At 48.5% G+C, this 21,116-nt stretch overlaps 1 protein-coding gene across 2 annotated transcripts in view; it reads left to right on the forward strand.

The window, feature by feature from the left end:
- LOC142658005 (arf-GAP with dual PH domain-containing protein 1-like) overlaps positions 1-21,116 on the forward strand; it is a 162,207-nt gene that overhangs the window by 116,002 nt on the left and 25,089 nt on the right. For both annotated transcript variants that reach the window (XM_075833643.1, XM_075833644.1), the window contains one exon: positions 3,624-3,852. In XM_075833643.1, coding sequence (XP_075689758.1) covers positions 3,624-3,852 — 229 coding nt within the window. The remainder of the gene's footprint in view (positions 1-3,623; positions 3,853-21,116) is intronic.

Below are 21,116 nucleotides of genomic sequence, written 5' to 3' on the forward strand. Positions count from 1 at the left end.
AGGATTAAGCCTCCGGGCAGATTCTAGGAAAACCAGATTCTTGTGGTCAGTAAGGACCGTTACCTGGTGTCTGGCCCCCTCCAAGAAGTGACGCCACTCTTCAAAAGCCCATTTAATGGCTAAAAGTTCGCGGTTGCCAATATCATAGTTACACTCCGTGGACGAAAACTTCCTAGAGAAGTAAGCACAGGGGCGGAGATGGGTGAGGGAGCTGGTACCCTGGGACAAGACGGCCCCCACTCCCACCTCGGACGCGTCAACCTCCACAATAAATGGCTCCCTTTGGTTGGGCTGAACCAGCACGGGGGCCGAGATAAAGCACTTCTTGAGGGTCTCAAAAGCCTGGACGCCTCAGGGGGCCAATGGAGGACATCAGCACCCTTGCGAGTGAGGTCCGTAAGAGGCTTAGCGACGACCGAGAAGTTGGCAATAAATCTCCTGTAATAGTTAGCGAATCCCAAAAAACACTGTAGCGCCTTCAGGGAGGCAGGTTGGACCCATTCCGCCACAGCCTGAACCTTGGCAGGGTCCATGCGGAATTCATGAGGAGTGAGGATTTGACCTAAAAATTGTATTTCCTGTACCCCAAAGACACATTTTTCAGTCTTCGCAAACAGATTATTTTCCCGAAGGACCTGGAGGACCTTCCTGACATGCTCCACGTGCGAGGACCAGTCCTTGGAAAACACCAGTATGTCATCAAGGTACACTACAAGAAAATTACCCAGGTAATCTCTCAGGATTTCATTAATAAAATTCTGGAAGACGGCAGGGGCATTACACAACCCAAAGGGCATGACTAGGTATTCGAAATGACCTTCGGGCGTGTTGAACGCAGTTTTCCACTCATCCCCCTCTTTGATGCGGATAAGGTTATACGCCCCCCGTAGATCGAACTTAGAGAACCATTGGGCCCCCTGAACCTGATTAAAAAGATCCGGAATCAAAGGCAGGGGATACTGGTTCCTTACTGTGACCTTATTCAAGTTCCGATAATCAATGCACGGCCTAAGACCACCATCCTTCTTCCCCACGAAGAAGAAGCCAGCACCTACAGGAGAAGTCGAGGGGCGAATGAAACCCTTGGCCAGGCATTCTTGGATATACTCCCTCATAGCTTTACGTTCAGGACATGAAAGATTAAATATCCTCCCCTTAGGAAGCTTGGCATCAGGCACCAAATCGATGGCGCAATCGTAATCTCTATGAGGGGGCAACACCTCGGAGGCCTCCTTAGAAAACACATCAGCGAAGTCCTGAACAAACTCAGGAAGCGTGTTTACCTCCTCCCGGGGAGAAATAGAGTTAACCGAAAGACATGACATCAGGCATTCACTACCCCATTTGGTGAGATCCCCAGTATTCCAATCAAACGTGGGATTATGCAGCTGCAACCAGGGAAGACCTAATACCAGATCGGACGATAATCCCTGCATCACCAGTACAGAGCACTGCTCCAAATGCATGGAGCCAACACGGAGTTCAAAAACAGGAGTATGCTGAGTAAAATAACCATTAGCAAGAGGAGTGGAGTCGATACCCACTACGGGGATAGGATAAGGTAAATCAATAAAAGGCATCTCTAGAGACATAGCAAATTCCACAGACATGATATTAGCAGATGAGCCCGAATCCACGAAGGCACTGCCAGTGGCAGACCGGCCAGCAAACGAGACCTGAAAGGGAAGCAAAATCTTATTGCGTTTAGTATTAACGGGAAATACCTGTGCGCCCAAGTGACCTCCCCGATGATCACTTAGGCGCGGAAGTTTTCCGGCTGCTTATTCTTGCGCTTGGGACAGGTGTTCAGTAGATGCTTGTCGTCCCCACAATAGAAGCATAGACCATTCTTCCTGCGAAACTCTCTACGTTGTCGAGGGGACATGGAGGCCCCGAGTTGCATAGGTACCTCCGAGTCCTCCGTGGAAGAGCGAGGAGACGGGACCTCGGGGGGAATGGCAGGGCAGTCAGAGGGGAAAACATTGAAACGTTCAAGCTGACGTTCCCTGAGACGTCGGTCAAGTCGTACTGCTAGGGCCATAATCTGGTCTAGGGAGTCAGAAGAGGGGTAGCTAACCAGCAGATCCTTCAGGGCGTCAGATAATCCTAACCTAAACTGGCACTTTAGGGCCGGGTCGTTCCACCGGGAAGCTACGCACCACTTTCTAAAATCAGCACAGTATTCCTCAACAGGTCTCCTACCCTGACGTAAGGTCACCAGCTGACTCTCGGCTAAGGCAGTCCTGTCAGTCTTGTCGTAAATGAGACCGAGGGCAGAGAAAAACCGATCAACGGAGGAAAGTTCAGGGGCGTCAGGAGCCAAGGAGAAGGCCCACTCTTGGGGCCCTTCCTGGAGTCGGGATATAATGATACCCACCCGCTGGTTCTCGGAACCTGAGGAGTGAGGTCTTAGGCGGAAATAAAGTCTGCAACTCTCCCGGAAGGAGAGAAAAGTCTTACGGTCCCCTGAGAACCGGTCAGGTAACTGGAGGTTGGGTTCTAAAGGTGAGGTGAGGGGTACTACAAAGGCAGCGTCAGACTCATTGACCCTCTGAGCCAGGGCCTGGACCTGTAGGGAGAGGCCCTGCATCTGCTGGGTTAGGGTCTCAAGGGGGTCCATTATAGCGTCAGCGTAGAAGAAATGGTAGACTAGGTAAGGGCTTGTTATTATGTAATGGCGGAAGGAGGTGAAGGGAACAAGTGAGCCCTAATCTACCCACCGCCCTGTCCCTGCCTACTTGCAACGACCCGCCCTAGGCGACGGGGTACAACTGGGCGGCGGTCCCTACGCTGTCTAAGTGCAAGGGGGTACAAACAGGGAACACGCAAGGGAATACAGTAGCCCACGGAACGCCGCGAGGAAACGGAGCGGGAAAGAGCCAGTCAGGATCAGGAAGTAGTGGAGTATACAAACGGGAGCACGGAGCAGAAGCAAGCCAGGGGCAGAGCAACGCAGGATAAACGGAACTGAAGCAAGGCAGAAGCACGGCAGAAGCAGGCTGGAGCAAGGCAGCAGTGGGGCCAGGAATCCAAGAGAATAACAAGCAAGGAGGAAGAGAAAACGGCAGGTATAAATGGACAGGGGGCGGAGCTAACTCTGACTGACCAGGCCGCGATAGGCTCTCCCACTCCTGAGCCTGCCACCCTGATTGGTGGGAGCAGGTGTCAGTCTCAGAGGTCTGGCCTCAGGTGTCGACTGATTAATCCTGGGAGTATACCCAGACATAGTGCCTGGCAGATCCTTTACAGGCACTACCTCAAGAGGTAGCGACCTGGTAGTCTCCCCACTGCGAAGTCCAGATCCTCGTACGGGGGTTAAAGGGAGAAGACCAGGGAGGATACTTAGACAGCGCCGATAGAAGTGGTGCAATGTACAACCGGTTGAGTAGTATGTTCATGTTCCCTAAATTCTATTTAAATATTTAATGTAAAAAATGAGATTTCTCCTAAGAATATATTAGGAATTGAGAAATCCCTACAGCTCTGTGTCTAAACAAAGCATTTCCAATAAGAGCATGTTACTAGAGAATTGCAGTTTAGAAATTAAAATCTTGTTGATTTCACCTTACTATTGAATGGATTCAGCATTTATAACAACAAGGTTTTCTCCATTTTTATTTCAGGATGCTTTTGCTAAAGGTGAGGTGTTTTTGGGAAGTATTGAGAACGGCTATCAAGTAAAAGCTGAGATCGTCCCAACCTCATATAGCAATATGTGGAATTATGGCATATCTATTAGTACCCCTGAACGTACTTACCTGTTTACCTGTGAGAGTGAGCAAGAACGTGAAAGTTGGCTCAACATATTCAAGAAGGTGGTCAGTAAACCCATGACTGTGCGAGAATACGCAGGTGAAAATTCTCAAATTTTTTAAAATCTTTTCAATGTATGCATTTTCCTGTAAATTTGCACGGAATAAGGCTGTATAAATAGCAATCTGTGCGATAGCAGTCTATTCTGCAAAATTGTGAATGGGCAAAAATGGCTTTGTCTACTATGGACTATTGTAAATGTTATAACAATGATCAACACATATCCTGCTGCCTTATTTACTGAAACTGCTTATAGTGACCCTCCAGCAAAAGCTTAAAATCTCTCCAAAGTTTCACAAACCTGTGCCCTTAAGATCTGTGGGATTCTTCTTGCAGGCAGCTAAGGTTCCAGGCAGCAGTTGCTATGACCAGAATGTTACTGCAGAATTTATTCCTGTATAAGTTCCCGAATGCAGCTTGACAACCACTGCCCAGGACATTAGCTTGCTCACATACTGCAGGAGCAGAGTGCAAAATGAACTCCACAGATAAGAGAATTGAAAAGGTGAACTCCACATATTTTCAGATAGGCATAGAACAGGTAAGTGAAACTTTATGGTGGAGTGGGCATCTCCACTATAGGCAAAAGCTGGATTTTTAACTTTTGCTCTAAGTGTCATATTAACATGGATCTGTTGCTCGACAGATTCCCCTATGAAGTGGAAACACTTCCAAGAGAAGGCCATTCATCCTGATTCTAGCCCTAGGGGCATAGTATAGTAACTGGATCCAGGAGAGGAAAACCTGCCCAAATCCTTTAAAGGTAGCCCAAAGTACTCAATGCTATCAAATGTCTTGATCGCATCCAGAGATAGGACAGAAGCAACCTGAGTAGTAGACTGACAGGTTTGAATTTTAATAAATAACCGTCTGATGTTCACCGCCGTGGACATATTGCGCATAAATCCCGCCTGGTCAAAATGTACTATAGTGTTTATCACTTTGGATAGCCTGGTAGCAACTATTTTGGCTAAGATTTTAACATCCACGGTTAGCAATAAAAAGGTCCTGTATGGTTCCGCTAATTGAGCATCCTTATCCGGTATAGGAATGACCACCACTATAGCATCATTCCTGTACCAAAGTCTCATTATACACCACAAAGCGACGGGGTAAGAGGATATCCTTTATACGCCTTAATACCAGTAGGCCATTAATTCCAGGTGCTTTATCATTGGCCATGTCACCTAATACTTCCTCCAGCTCCCTTAGAGTGAAAGGTGCCTCTAAGCCGGTTACCTAGTCAGCATCCAGAGAAGGCAGAGGCAAGGTGTCACGAACGACCTGCCCTGGGACGAAGGGAGATCCATGATAAAATCCATGGCTAGATGGGTCCAGGGTCCTTGGGGTACTGGCAAATGACACAGGAAGCCTACAGGTCGGGATCTGGGAGTTTTAGACCGGGCGCAGGTTTCACATGATACCACGTAGGCTCGGACATCCCGCAGCAGCCCTGGCCACCAGAAACCACGAGTGACAAGGTCCCTGGTACAGAGATGCCTGGGTGACCTGACAGGACTGAGTCATGACACTCCTGGAGGAGCCTCAGCCGGAGGTGTAGGGGTACAAACAGTTTGACCTCTGGAAGGGGCAGAGAACTGGCTGGCCGTGACATTTGTGGCCAGGTCAGAGTCTACGGTTGCCACTACCACACCAGGAAGCAATACTCCTTCGGGTTTGGTCTCAGGCGGAGGGGGTGGACAGAAAACTACGGGACAGAGCATCCGCTTTAATATTTTTTAACCAGGCCTGTAGGTAACAACAAAATTGAACCTGGTAAAAAATAAAGGCCATCTAGCCTGTCTAGGGTTAAGTCTCTTGGTTGATCCTAAAAAGACCAAGTTTTTATGGTCAGTGAGGACTGTGACCCGATGTCATGCCCTTCGAGAAAATGGCGCCATTCCTCCAACGCCCATTTGATGGGCAACAGTTCCTGATTACCCACATCATAATTTTGCTCAGTGGGAGAGAACTTAAGGGAAAAGAAGGCACAGGGTCGGAGGTGAGTGTGAGAAGTAGGACCCTGAGACAATACTGCTCCCATACCCACCTCGGAAGCATCCACCTCCACAATAAAGGGTTGAGTTTGAGCTGGTTGGATTAGTAGCGGGGCGAAGGAAAAGCACCCCTTAAGGAGCTCGAAGGCTTGGACAGCCTCCAGAGACCAGTGGAGGAGAGCCGCACCTTTGCGAGTGAGGTCGGTAACGGGTTGGCGATTACAGAAATTTTTGGGATAAAACGTCTGTAGTAATTTGCGAACCCTCAAAACCTTTGGAGGGCTTTCAGGGAAGCAGGCCGAACCCATTCAGATACCGCCTGGACCTTGGCAGGATCCATGCGGAAATCCTCAGGGGTAAGGATGTGTCCCAAGAAAGGCATCTCTTGATTACCAAAAATAAATTTTTCAAATTTAGCGAACAAATTATTCTCCCTGAGAATGTGGAGGACAGTCCTGACATGTTTGACGTGCGAGTCCCAGTCTTTGGAAAACACCAAAATGTCATACAAGTATACCACCAAGAAGAGCCCTAGATAGTCTCTAAAAATATCATTTATGAAAGTCTGGAATACAGCTGGCGCATTACATAGACCGAAGGGCATCACTAGGTACTCAAAGTGCCCTTCGGTGGTGTTAAAGGCAGTCTTCCTCTCATCCTGCTTACGAACTCTAATCAGGTTATAGGCCCCCCGCACGTCAAACTTAGAAAACCATTGGGCCCCCTGAACCTGGTTAAAGAGATCGGAGATGAGCGGAAGTCGGTGTTGGTTCTTTATGGTAATATTGTTAAGCTGACGGTAGTTAATACAGGGTCGGAGCCCCCCCCATCTTTCTTCTCCACAAAGAAACCGACATCTACAGATGATGAGGAGGGGCGGATCTACCCCTTGGCCAGGCTCTCCTGGATATACTCCCTCATCGCTTCACGCTCAGGGCAAGATAGAGTAAAGATTCTACCTTTGAGGAGCTTGGCTCCAGGTACCAGGTCGATTGCGCAATCGTGTACTCGATGAGGAGGTAACTCTTCAGAGGCTTTTTTACAAAAGATGTCATTGAAGTCCTTAATAAATTCAGGAAGAGTGTTCCCCACCTCAACGAGACTGACCCTTAAGGTGGACATGCAAGATGACAAACACTTCTTACCCCAAGTAACAAATTCCCCCGTCACCCAATCTAAGATGGGGTTATGCTTGCGCAACCAGGGGAGACCTAATAAAATCTCGGTGGGTAGCCCCTTAAGGACAAACATAGTCCATTCCTCCAAGTGAATTGAACCAATCTTTAAACAAAACACAGGGGTAGACTGGAAAATGTGCCCGCAAGCAAACGGGGAGGTGTCTACCCCTACCAGGGGAATAGGAACAGACAAATCAATAAGGGGTAAACCAATCGACAAAGCAAAACTGTGGGAATTGGCAACAGACCCTGAGTCCACAAACGCAGAACCTATCCCAGTCTTGCCCAAAAATGACACCTGGGCTGCCAACAAGACCTTATTAAAACAAACCGTAAATACCTGTGCGCTTAAAGAGGCTCTGTCACCAGATTTTGCAACCCCTATCTGCTATTGCAGCAGATCGGCGCTGCAATGTAGATTACAGTAACGTTTTTATTTTTAAAAAACAAGCATTTTTGGCCAAGTTATGACCATTTTTGTATTTATGCAAATAAGGCTTGCAAAAGTACAACTGGGCGTGTTTACAGTAAAAGTCCAACTGGGCGTGTATTATGTTCGTTACATCTGGGCGTGTTTACTTCTTTTACTAGCTGGGCGTTGTGTATAGAAGTATCAGCCACTTCTCTTCAGAACGCCCAGCTTCTGGCAGTGCAGACACACAGCGTGTTCTCGAGAGATCACGCTGTGACGTCACTCACTTCCTGCCCCAGGTCCTGCATCGTGTCGGCCACATCGGCACCAGAGGCAACAGTTGATTCTGCAGCACCATCAGCGTTTGCAGGTAAGTAGCTACATCGACTTACCTGCAAACGCCGATGCTGCTGCAGAATCAACTGTAGCCTCTGGTGCCGATGTGTCCTCGCTCGTCCGACACGATGCAGGACCTGGGGCAGGAAGTGAGTGACGTCACAGCGTGATCTCTTGAGTGTGTCTGCACTGCCAGAAGCTGGGCGTTGTGAAGACAAGTGGATGATACTTCTCGTCAGAACGCCCAGCTAGTAAAAGAAGTAAACACGCCCAGATGTAACACACATAATACACGCCCAGTTGGACTTTTACTTTAAACACGCCCAGTTGGACTTTAGCAAGCCTCATTTGCATAAATACAAAAATGGTCATAACGTGGCCAAAAATGCTTGTTTTTTAAAAATAAAAACGTTACTGTAATCTACATTGAAGCGCCGATCTGCTGCAATAGCAGATAGGGGTTGCAAAATCTGGTGACAGGGCCTCTTTAAGTGATCTCTCCGATAACCACTTAGGCGCGGAAGTTTTCCGGAGTTTTCTTTTTTGCGTTTGGGACAGGCGCTGTGTAGATGGTCCGCGTCTCCACAGTGGAAGCATAAGGCATTTTTGCGGAACTCCCTGCAAACTTTTGGATCTCCTGTGATCCCTATCTCCATCTGTTCCTCCTGGTAGTCAGCTGAAGATGGCTTTGGGACAGCTTAGAGACCTAGGAGGATCGACTGGGGTAGGAGGACCGGACTGTTCCTGCCAATACTCCCGGATGCGTTGGTCGTCTCGACAGCGAGATTCATGAGCTGATCTAGGGAGTTGGGGGGGGGGGTAACCTACTAGCAGATTTTTCAGGGCATCAGTCAGTCCTAGCCTTAAGTGGTACTTCAGGGCTGAGTCACCCCAGGTAGATTCCACTGACCACTTCCTAAACTCAGAGCCGTACTCCTCTACCGGCCCTAACTGAGTTTCAGCGAACGCTGTCCAGTCGGGTTCGCCATAGACTCGTCCCAGGGCGGAAAATAAAGCGTCGACAGAGGAGCATTGGGGACTAGTGGGAGATAAGGAAAATGCCAATCCTGGGGACAGGATATGATGATCCCCACACGTTGAGACTCAGAGCCAGAAGAATGGGGCCGTAACTGAAAATAAAGCATGCAGCTCTCACGAAAAGATGCAAAAAATGTTTGATCGCCAGAGAAATGATCAGGTAACTGGATTTGGGGTTCCAGCACAGGTGCAGGAGGGTAAGCTGCCACGGGTAACACAGGGGCAGCCACCTGCGGGGCACGCTCTAGCTAGTAGACTCTCTGAGCCAGATCCTGCACCAATTGGGTGAAACCCTGCATTTGCTCTGTTAACACTGCCAAGGGGTCCATGCCAAACAAAGCCAGACAACAGGGAAGAGCAGGTAAAGGGCCTGTAATTCTGTCACGAACAAATACACAGTAAATAGTGAGGTCCCTGTTCTTCCCAAACCTCTGTCCCGACCTACTTGTATGACCCGACCTAAACGACGGCGCGCAACTGGGCGGCGTTCCCTATACTATTACCAGTGAAACTGACAAACGGATAAGACAGAGACAGTACGAAATAACAAAGGGTCACCTGGGAAGTACAAGGAGGGAGAGGCAGGGCAATTGTGCCATGGACAAGTCCGGGCGCAAAAGGCAGACAGGATCAAACCGGGAGAGTGTGGAAAAAACAAAAGTCAGAAGGCAAAGAAAAGTCAGGAGTCCGGCGGTTGTCAGGTCACAAAGGAGTTTAAATGCAAGTCGCTCAGGGGAGTCTGAAACAAGGGAAAGCACCAAGCTAGGTAGCTCAGGAACATCAGCCAGGCTTTGATTGGCCTGACGCTCATGAGCTCCTATTGGCTGCAGACTGCCTCAGTCTGCAAGGCCAGGCGACGCCCGAGCGAGTAACTCTCGACGTCCTGGAGACAGAGGGAGCAGCAGGAAGGGAGTATGTGACCCAAGGCCTGCAAAATATCTGATTCCTGAGCTGTTGGGCTGGTTTTAGAGGAGTACAGTGTAAAATAAAAGAAGCATAGGACGTCAAGGATACCCTCAGAGGAGGAGTTGAGGACGTCATAGCTCCCCCTGTGTCCCAATATATGTGGAAGCATGTTTGGCTCTAGTTATCATCACTAGGAGGTGACCCGCTTTCTCTCCCTCCTCATAATCCTTGCTTTTGAAAAATCTTTTTTTTTCACCTGTGGTTAGAATATGCTGATTCAATTGTTATTGGGAAACTTTCTATCTGGTTTCATGCAAATCCGAAGGATTGAAAATATAACACTCCTCAGCGTCCTGCACAAAAACCTGATAGGAGAGTAGGAATGTTACTGCCTGCTAATATCAGCTTGAGTCAATTTATATTAAACCACCAATATGAAGGACCCGAACTGACTGCCGAATTAAAATTTTATTTTGAAAGTATAGGGGAATGATCTGATGGTTGGCTTGGAGATACTGTATATTATGTACTAAGTTTGCTATATCTTACCTAGGGCCAGGTCTATTCTAGGCAAAATTACCTGTGCGACTCAGAATACTTTCAAGCATCATTGATATCAGTTGTTTGACAGATCCGGCAGAGCTTTAGATGTGCTAACTCACTTGTGCTTTTTATTGTTGTGTCAGCTAACTCTGGTCCTGAGCTCTTGTAGCTGGATCCAGAAAGTAGCAAGTTGTGGTGGCCATGTTTAGCAGCTAAGAAGCTCTAGTGCAGACATGGGCAAACTACGGCCCGCGGGCCACATACGGCCCGTTAGGCTTTTTAATCCGGCCCGCCGAACTTGTCCAAATCATAGTAAAAACCTCCTTTTTTTTCCCCTTTCCCTGCAATGCCCACGTTTTCCCAATAGATGGCGGACTCAAAACACATTGACCGTTGTTAACTCCTTAACGCCGAAGGACGGATATATCCGTCCTCAGCAGCTGCTAGTTCGCGCAGGAGGACGGATATATCCGTCCTGTGATGGCGCGGGTACTGCCAGTGTACCCACGCGATCAGCGGCAGGAGCACGGCTGTTATACACAGCCTGGCTCCTGCTGCAACTGCCGGAATCGAAGCGCGCTCCGATTCCGGCAGTTTAACCCATTAAATGCCGCTGTCAATAGTGACAGCGGCATCTAATGTGTTTGACAGAGGGAGGGAGCTCCCTCTGTCACCCGATCGGCGCCCCCGCAAACAAATCGCGGGTCGCCGTCGGGTTTCCATGACAGCCGGGGGTCTAACAAAGACCCCCAGGTCTGTCTTCCGCAACTGCCTGTTTGGCGATGCCGGAGGCATGACCTAACAGGTTGCCTGTCAGTTTTACACTGACAGGCAATAATGCTTTGGTATACTAAGTATACCAAAGCATTATATATGCGATCGGCACATCGCATAGTGAAGTCCCCTGGTGGGACTTAAAAAAAAAATGTCAATCAGTTAAATAAAGTTTGTTGAAAAAAAATAAAATAATTACAGTCAAAATCAAATAAAACTACTTTTTTTGCCCAAAAAGTGGTTTTATTCAGTAAAAGTGTCAAAACAAATAACACATACACATATATGGTATCCCCGCGATCATAACAACTTGACCAATAAAATGAACACATTAATGAAACCGCCGGATGTACGGCGTCCAAAAAACCCGCAAAAAACAACGGCAAAATTCTCTCTTTTCTCCCATTCCCCCCATAAAAAATAAAATAAAAGTTAATCTATAAGTCCTATGTACCCCAAAATAGTACTAATGAAAACTACGCATTGGCCCGCAAAAATCAAGCCCACATACGGTCACATCGACGGAAAAATAAAAAAATGACGGCTCTTGGAACGCGGCGATGCAAAAACAAGTAATTTTTTTCTAAAAGGGTTTTTATTGTGCAAACATAGGAAAACATATAAAACCTTTACATATTTGGTATCCTCGTAATCGTGCCGACCCGTAGAATAAAGGTAACATGTTATTTATGCTGCATAGTAAAGGGCATAAATTTATAACGTGAAAATTAATGCTGGAATAGCTGCTTATTTTCAATTCTCTCCTAAAATAAAGTTAATAAAAGTTAATCAATATATTGTAAGCATCTAAAAATGGTGCAATTACAAAATACAACTCGTCCCGCAAAAAACAAGCCCTTATACGGCTATGTCGACGTAATAAAAAAAAAGTTACGACTCTTGGAATGCGACCATGAAAAAACAAAAAATAATCCTTGGTCATTAACGTGCAAAATGGCCCGGTCATTAAGGGGTTAATGTGGCGCGTATTTCTCTTTATTTCACTTTAATTTTCACTTCGTTTCACGTCACCATTAAGCCCTTCGGTTTTCAAAGAGTACAATATCAGCCGTCACTTTGCCACGAAGCATGCAAACTATGCTAGCAAGCAGTCAACACAAGAACGGGCGGCTACTGCTCAGAGGTTGGCAGCTAATTTACAGAGTCAACAGAACTTTTTTCTTGATAAATCACAGTGCGTATGTTATTTTAATCTATTTACATTTCCTCCTCCCAGTATCTGCGAAATAGTATGTAAATGCCATATCTTGCATATTCCTTGAGACAAATTTATTAACTGATAAGGGCTATTTTTCACATTTGAAAGACAGTTAATAAATTGGGTTGTAGTGTTCTTACTGTGCTATGAGGTTTGCACACACTACATTTAATGCTTTAGTATATCCGGCCCAAACACTCCCTCCAAATGCTCCTGGCCCGGCCCCTCTGTCAAATTTTAGAACCCATTGTGGCCCGCGAGTCAAAAAGTTTGCCCACCCCTGCTCTAGTGCCTGGTCTTTTTACATAATAGGAATGAATCATGATTGCTATATCGCCTCTCTTTCTCTCTGCGGTTACTCCTATCAGTTTTGGATTGAAGTAAATGCAGAAGCTGAGCTATGCTGCATGACGTTATATAGAGCCTGAGTCATGCTGCATGACATTATGTAGAGCCTGAGCCATGCTGCATGACATTATATAGAGCCTGAGCCATGCTGCATAACAGTATGAAGAGCCTGAGTCATGCTGCATAACATTATACAGAGCAAGTGTCTCAAGCACGTGGCCCGCGGGCCGCATGCGGCTCCTGGGGCTGTCATCTGCGGCCCGCAGGACCCAGAACAGCTAGTACAGACTCTGCTCCGGGACTCTGGAATTCCCTGACATCGCTGTCCACATATGGACAGCAATGTCTGGGGTTTCCCCAGAGCCGGAGTCCCGTGCAGAGCGGTAGTATAGGCTTTGCTCCGGGACTCTGTGGAATTCCTTGACATCGCTGTCCATATATGGACACTGTGTCAGTGTCTTCCCCAGATCGGAGTCCCGGGCAGAGCGCTAGTATCGGATATGCTCCGGGACTCTGTGGAATTCCCTGACATCGGTGTCTATGTATGGACACACAATGTCTGGGGCATCCCCAAAGCCGGAGTCCCGGGCAGAGTGCTAGTACAGTGTTGTCAGGGTATTCAACAGAGCGGAGTCCTGCGCAGAGCGCAAGTATCGGCTCTGCTCCGGTACTCTGTGGAATCTTCTGACATCGCTGTCCACATATGGACAGCGATGTCTGGGGCTTCCCCAGAGCTGGAGTCCCGGGCAGAGCTCTGGGACTCTGGGGAAGCCTCTGACATCGCTGTCCATACATGGACAGTGATGTCAGGGGCTTCCCCAGAGCAGGAGTCCCAGTGATGTCAGGAGCACAGCTGGAGTCCCAGGAAGAGCCTACAGAATAAGGGAGTGGGGTTTGTGTGAGGACACTAGAGCGTGTGTGTCTACCCCAAATTTGCAGCATAAAGCAATGAGGTTGCTTTACCACATTGACCATGCTGCAATTTTGGGAACTGCTCCCTCTAGTGACCAGCACATGGAAATGTTATAAATTAGAATCTAATTTATAATATTTCCTGACTTGTGAAAAAATTTAAAAAATTAAAACAATGTATAATCACTTAAATAATAATTGTTTAACAAAAAAAAAACAAAAAAAAATTTCTAGCGACACATTCCCTTTAAGTCAGAGGTGTAGCTAGGTTCTCCTGCACCCAGGGCAAAGATTCAGATTAGCGCCACCCCCAAACTTATTTCCCGACATCTCCTTCCCCCTCGCCATGTTTGCTTTCTCTACCAATCAATGAGCTGTCATTTTTTCCTCACAATTCTTTTAATGTAACTCGAGCCTAAAAGCATTTCTACATTTTACAAGCGATATAGTTATATAAGGTAGTTAACATAAAAAAAATAAATTAATAAATTAAAGAGGCCACACACAAACCCCTGTAGATAGCGCCACACACCCCTGTAGATAGCGCCCCCTTGTAGTTAAAGCCACACACAGCCCCAATTGTAAATAGCGCCACACACCCCCCTTGTAGATAGTGACACACACAGCCCCTCTCTTGTAGATAGTGGCACACACTGTAAAGGATCTGCCAGGCACAGCTTCGGGGTTAACTCCCATAGGTAATCAGTCTACACCTGAATCTACGTCTCTGAGACTGACTCCATCTTCCACCACTCAGGATGGCAGGCTTAGGAGTGGGAGAGCCTATCGCAGCCTGGCCAGACTGAGCTAGCTCTCGCCCTCTGTCTATTTATACCTGCCTTTCCTGTTCCTCCTTTGCTTGTTATTCTTTCCGTGTGGTTTCCTGGCCCAGCTACAGCTCCTAACTATTTGATCCTGCTCCATACTGACCCTGGCTTACTGACTACTCTCCTGCTCTGCGTTTGGTACCTCGTGCTCCCCTGATGCTAACTTGGTAGTTCCCCTCACCTCACCTCCTGAACCCCACCTCAAGTTGCCCGACCGGTTCTCAGGGGACCGGAGGGCTTTTCTCTCCTTTTGGGAGAGTTGTAGGCTTTACTTTCGCTTAAAGCCTCATTCCTCAGGTTCTGAGAACCAGCGGGTGGGTATACTTATGTCCCGGCTCCAGGAAGGGCCCCAAGAGTGGGCCTTCTCCTTGGCTCCTGACGCCCCTGAACTTTCCTCCGTTGATCGTTTCTTTTCTGCTCTCGGACTCATTTATGACGAAACTGACAGGACTGCCTTTGCCGAGAGTCAGCTGGTGACCTTACGTCAGGGTAAGAGACCTGTTGAGGAGTATTGTTCTGACTTTAGGAAGTGGTGCGTAGCTTCTCGGTGGAATGACCCTGCCTTAAGGTGCCAGTTTAGGTTGGGTCTGTCGAATGCCCTGAAAGACCTGCTAGTTAGCTATCCCTCTTCTGACTCCCTAGACCAGGTTATGGCTTTAGCGGTACGACTTGACCGACGTCTCAGAGAATGACAACGTGAACGGTTATGTGTTTTCTCCTCCGACTCCCCCATGATGCCTCCCGAGGTTCCGTTGCTTCGTTCCTCCCCGGAAGACTCAGAGGTACCTATGCAACTCGGGGCCTTCGTGTCCCCCCAACAACGTAGAGATTTCCGCAGGAGGAATGGTCTCTGCTTCTACTGTGGGGATGACAAGCATCAAGTGAACAACTGTCCTAAGCGTAAGAATGCAGCCGATGAACTTCCACGCCTAAGTGATCATCGGGGAGGTCACTTGGGCGCACAGGTATTTCCCGTAAATATGAAACGTAATAAGATCTTGCTTCCCTTTCAGGTCTCTTTTGGTGGTAGGTCTGCTACCGGCAGTGCCTTCGTGGATTCAGGGTCCTCTGCTAATATCATGTCTGTGGAATTTGCTATGTCTCTTGCTATGCCTTTGATTGATTTGCCTAAACCTGTCCCGGTAGTGGGTATCGACTCCACTCCTCTTGCTAATGGTTATTTTACACAGCATACCCCTGTTTTTGAACTCCTTGTTGGCTCCATGCATTTGGAGCAGTGCTCTGTACTGTTGATGCAGGGATTATCGTCCGATTTGGTTTTAGGCCTTCCCTGGTTGCAGTTGCATAATCCCACGTTTGACTGGAATACTGGGGAGCTTACCAAATGGGGTAATGAATGTTTGACATCATGTTTTTCTGTTAATTCTATTTCTCCCCCTGAGTAGGTGAACACGCTACCTGAGTTTGTTCAGGACTTCGCTGATGTTTTCTCTAAGAAGGCCTCCGAAGTGTTACCTCCTCATAGAGAATACGATTGCGCTATCGAATTGGTACCAGGAGCTAAGCTTCCTAAGGGTAGGATATTTAATCTTTCTTGTCCCGAACGTGAAGCCATGAGAGAGTATATCCAGGAATGCCTGGCCAAGGGTTACATTCGCCCCTCTACTTCTCAGGTAGGTGCTGGCTTCTTCTTCGTAGGGAAGAAGGATGGTGGTCTTAGGCCATGCATTGACTACCGTAACCTGAATAAGGTCACTGTAAGGAACCAGTATCCCCTTCCTTTGATTCCTGATCTCTTTAATCAGGTTCAGGGGGCCCAATGGTTCTCTAAGTTTGATCTACGGGGGGCGTATAACCTTATCCGCATCAAAGAGGGGGATGAGTGGAAGACTGCGTTTAACACGCCCGAAGGTCATTTCGAGTACCTCGTCATGCCCTTTGGGTTGTGTAATGCTCCGGCGGTCTTCCAGAATTTCATAAATGAGATTTTGAGAGATTACCTGGGGATATTTCTTGTAGTGTACCTTGATGACATACTTGTGTTTTCCAAGGACTGGTCCTCCCACATTGAGCATGTCAGGAAGGTGCTCCAGGTCCTTCGGGAAAACAAACTGTTTGCAAAAACCGAAAAATGTGTGTTTGGGGTACAGGAGATACAATCCTAGACAAGCTCGATGGGCGCTATTTTTTACCAGATTCAACTTTTTGTTTACCTATAGGGCTGGGTCTAAAAATATTAAGGCCGATGCACTGTCGCGTAGCTTCATGGCCAGCCCTCCTTCGGAGGAAGATCCTGCTTGTATTTTGCCTCCCGGTATAACCATTTCTTCTATTGATTCTGATTTAGTCTCTGAAATTGCGGCTTATCAAGGTTCAGCTCCCGGGAACCTTCCTGAGGACAAGCTTTTTGTTCCCCTGCAATACCGGCTAAGGGTACTTAGGGAAAATCATGACTCCGCACTATCTGGTCATCCAGGCATCCTGGGTAGCAAACACCTCATTGCCAGAAACTATTGGTGGCCTGGGTTGCCTAAAGACGTTAAGGCTTACGTCGCCGCTTGTGAGGTTTGTGCTAGGTCCAAGACTCCCAGGTCCCGACCAGCGGGCTTACTACGTTCTTTGCCCATTCCCCAGAGACCTTGGACCCATATCTCCATGGATTTTATCACCGAGTTGCCTCCATCTCAAGGCAAGTCGGTGGTGTGGGTTGTAGTAGACCGCTTCAGTAAGATGTGCCACTTTGTGCCCCTCAAGAAACTACCCAATGCCAAGACGTTAGCTACCTTGTTTGTCAAACACATCCTGCGTCTCCATGGGGTCCCTGTCAATATTGTTTGGGACAGACGGGTACAATTTGTTTCATTGTTTTGGAGAGCCTTCTGTAAAAAGTTGGAGATTGATCTGTCCTTCTCCTCTGCCTTCCATCCTGAAACTAATGGCCAAACTGAGAGGACTAATCAATCTCTAGAACAATATTTAAGGTGTTTTATCTCTGACTGTCAATATGACTGGGTCTCATTCATTCCCCTCGCCGAATTTTCCCTTAATAACCGGGTCAGTAACTCGTCAGGGGTCTCCCCCTTTCTCTGTAATTTTGGGTTTAATCCACGGTTCTCCTCCATTTCACCTGGTAGTTCCAACAATCCCGAGGTAGAGGTCGTTCACAGTCCGTGCCCAGGTTCAGAAGAACCTAGAGGCGTCCCAGAGCGTAAAAAAAACTCAGACTGATAGAAGACGTTCTGCTAACCCCTTGTTTATGGTCGGGGATCTGGTGTGGTTATCGTCTAGGAACTTGCGCCTTAAGGTCCCGTCCAAGAAGTTTTCTCCCCGGTTTATTGGGCCGTATAAGGTCATTGAAGTCCTCAATCCTGTCTCCTTCCGACTGGAGTTGCCCCCATCTTTTCGAATGCACGACGTGTTTTATGCCTCCCTCCTTAAACGCTGCTCCCCGTCCTTGGCTCCCTCGAGGAAACCTCCTGTTCCCGTTCTCACCCCTGAGGGGGTGGAATTCGAGGTGGCCAAGATTGTGGACAGCAAGATGGTCCAAGGCTCCCTCCAGTACCTGGTCCATTGGAGAGGATACGGGCCTGAGGAGAGGACTTGGGTACCCGCCCAGGATGTTCACGCTGGGGTATTGGTCAAGAAGTTCCACCTTCGTTTCCCCAATAAACCAGGTCCACTTAGAAAGGGTCCGGTGGCCCCTCATAAAAGGGGGGGTACTGTAAAGGATCTGCCAGGCACAACTTCTGTGTATACGCCCATAGGTAATCAATCTGCACCTGAGTCTATGTCTCTGAGACTGACTCCATCTTCCACCACTCAGGATGGCAGGTTTAGGAGTGGGAGAGCCTATCGCAGCCTGGCCAGACGGAGCTAGCTCCTGCCCTCTGTCTATTTATACCTGCCTTTCCTGTTCCTCCTTTGCTTGTGATTCTTCTCGTGTGGTTTCCTGGCCCAGCTACAGCTTCTAACCATTTGATCCTGCTCCATACTGACCCTGGCTTACTGACTACTCTCCTGCTCTGCGTTTGGTACCTCGTGCACTCCTGGTTTGACTCGGCTCGTTCACCACTCTTGTTGCTCACGGTGTTGCCGTGGGCAACTTCCCCATTTCCCTTGGCTTTGTGTACCCTTGTCTGATTGTCTCGTGCACTTACTGAGTGTAGGGACCGCCGCCAGTTGTACCCCGTCGCCTAGGGCGGGTCGTTGCAAGTAGGCAGGGACAGAGTGGCGGGTAGATTAGGGCTCACTTGTCCGTTTCCCTACCCCCATCATTACACCCCCGTTGTAAATAGCGCCACACTGCCCCCCTTATAAATAGCACCACACTGCCCCCTTGTAAACAGCACCACACAGCCCCCTGGTTGTAAACAGAACCACACAGCCCCCCTTTTAAACAGCACCACACAGTCCCACTTGTAGATAGCGCCACACACATCCCACTTGTAAATAGTGCCACACACAGCCACCCCTTGTAGATAGCGCCACACACAGCTCCTCTTGTATATAGCGCCACACACTCCCCTCCCTTGTAGAGAGCGCCCCAGCCCCCACTTGTAGATAGCGCCCCACCCCCCCATGTAGATAGCGGCACACTCAGCCCCTCCCTTGTAGATAGCGGCACACACAGGCCCCCATGTAGATAGCGCCACACACAGCCCCTCTCTTGTAGATAGCGCCACACACAGCACCTCTCTTGTAGATAGCGCCACACACAGCCCCCTGTTGTAGATAGCGCCACACACACCCCCCTTGTAGATAGCGCCACACACAGCCCTCATCTTGTAGATAGCACTACACACACCAACCCATGCAGATAGCGCCACACACAGCCCCTCTCTTGTAGATAGCGCCACCCCCCATGTAGATAGCGCCACACACAACCCCTCTCTTATAGATAGAGCCACACACAGCCCTCCTTGTAGATAGTGCCACACACAGGCCCCCTTGTAGATAGCCCCACACAGCCCCCCTTGTAGATAGCTCCACACAGACCCCCTTGTAAATAGCACCACACAGCACCTTTTCTAAATAGCACCACACCGCCCCCCTTGTAGATAGCTCCGCACAGCCCCCCTTGTAGATAGCGCCACACAGCCCTCCTTGTTTGTAGCGCCATACAGCCCTCATTGTATATAGCGCCACGTGGCCCCCCTTGTATATAGTGCCACACAGCCCCCCTTGTACTTAACACCACACTGTAAACAGAGCGGAGATCAGTAGCCTGCCACTACCACTCTCCGCTCTGCCTGACGTGACTCACCGGAGGAGCCGAGGAGGTCATGCGGAGCAGACAGCGGTGGAGTTCCTTCTGGCTAGGGTCGATTACAGCCCAGGAGTGGACCAATCCAGTCACCTGACCTTAGTCATCTGACCTCATGTCACATGAGGTCAGGTGACTGGATTGATCCACTCCCGGGTCGTCACAGACCCCAGTCAGACGCCGCCGCATGAACTCCTGGCTCTTCCTAACGCTGATCGCTGCTGCAGGTGTCCAACATATGGGGCGCCTATCAGCAGCGATCAGCTGCTCTGAGGTGCCCCCGCCCCCGCCCACGTTCCCTACCACCTAGTTGCACCTGGCGGCACTTGGCCTGTCTGCCCCCCCAGCTACGCCCCTGCTTAAGTCTTATCCAGCAGCATTCCCTTTAGGACACAGAAGAGCCTCTGTTTAGAATAGGTGTTCACAAGAGAACGCTACCTGAACACGATTAAGGGAGCGTGTGAGGCCACATTCAGACGTGGCAGATTTGCTGTAGATTTTTAGAGTGTATTACTATTGTAATTATTCTTTGTTTTGTTTATAAAACCCATTTTTATAAAGCCCATTAGGGAATTCTGAGATAATAAGAGGAGGGGTGTCCTCTGTTTAGAATCCTTTATCTCTTGGCCAGAGTGGATAGCGGTTTCAGGAGGCAGCTGGAGGTGATGTCTGGTCATTGTCCTGTCGCTCCAGTGAAGGAACTGTTGGAGCAAGTGACGGCACAGCGTTATCTCGCTGTGCTGTGACTAAAGCTAGACATGAATGAAGAGAAGTGTATGACGCTGATTGGTCAGTACTGGAGTTGGAAATTCCCAAAGGGGACGTAGTCTTTATGTTCCTCCCCTATGCATTGTTACCATCCGGATCTGTTTTGACCTATTTTCATCCATGTGACCTAAATTATATCCATAGAGACGTTGCATCATCTTAATATCATCTCCTGGAATGTCAATAACAAATTTAAACAATCCCTAGTCGTTCATTTTTTCTCCACATACAATCTGCAGATCATACATCTACAAGATACCCATTTACTTGGTCCCAGACTGCGAGCTCGTACGCGACCATGGGTCAGGCATGGCTATCATTCTTCTTAGCCCTGATTTACACGAGCGTGTGCGTTTTGCGCGCGTAAAAAGCGCTGCGTTTTGCGTGCGCAAAAGGCACTTGACAGCTCCGTGTGTCATCCGTCTATGATGCGCGGCTGCGTGATTTTCGCGCAGCCGCCATCATAGAGATGAGGCTAGCCGACGTCAGTCACTGTCCATGGTGCTGAAAGAGTTAACTGATCGGCAGTAACTCTTTCAGCACCCTCGACAGTGCATTCCGATCACCATATCGAGTAACCTGTTTAAAAAAAAAGAGGTTCGTACTTACCGAGAACTTCCCGGCCGTTGCCTTGGTGACGCGTCCTTGGTGACGCGTCCTTGGTGACGCGCCTCTCTTGACATCTGGCCCCACCTCCCCTGATGACGCGGCAGTCCATGTGACCGCTGCAGCCTGTGCTTGGCTTGTGATTGGCTGCAGCTGTCACTTGGACTGAATTGTCATCACGGGAGGTCAGACTGGAGGAAGAAGCCGGGAGTTAT

This window comes from Rhinoderma darwinii, chromosome 7, assembly GCF_050947455.1.
Source record: "Rhinoderma darwinii isolate aRhiDar2 chromosome 7, aRhiDar2.hap1, whole genome shotgun sequence".
In the NCBI taxonomy this organism is placed as follows: domain Eukaryota; kingdom Metazoa; phylum Chordata; class Amphibia; order Anura; family Rhinodermatidae; genus Rhinoderma; species Rhinoderma darwinii.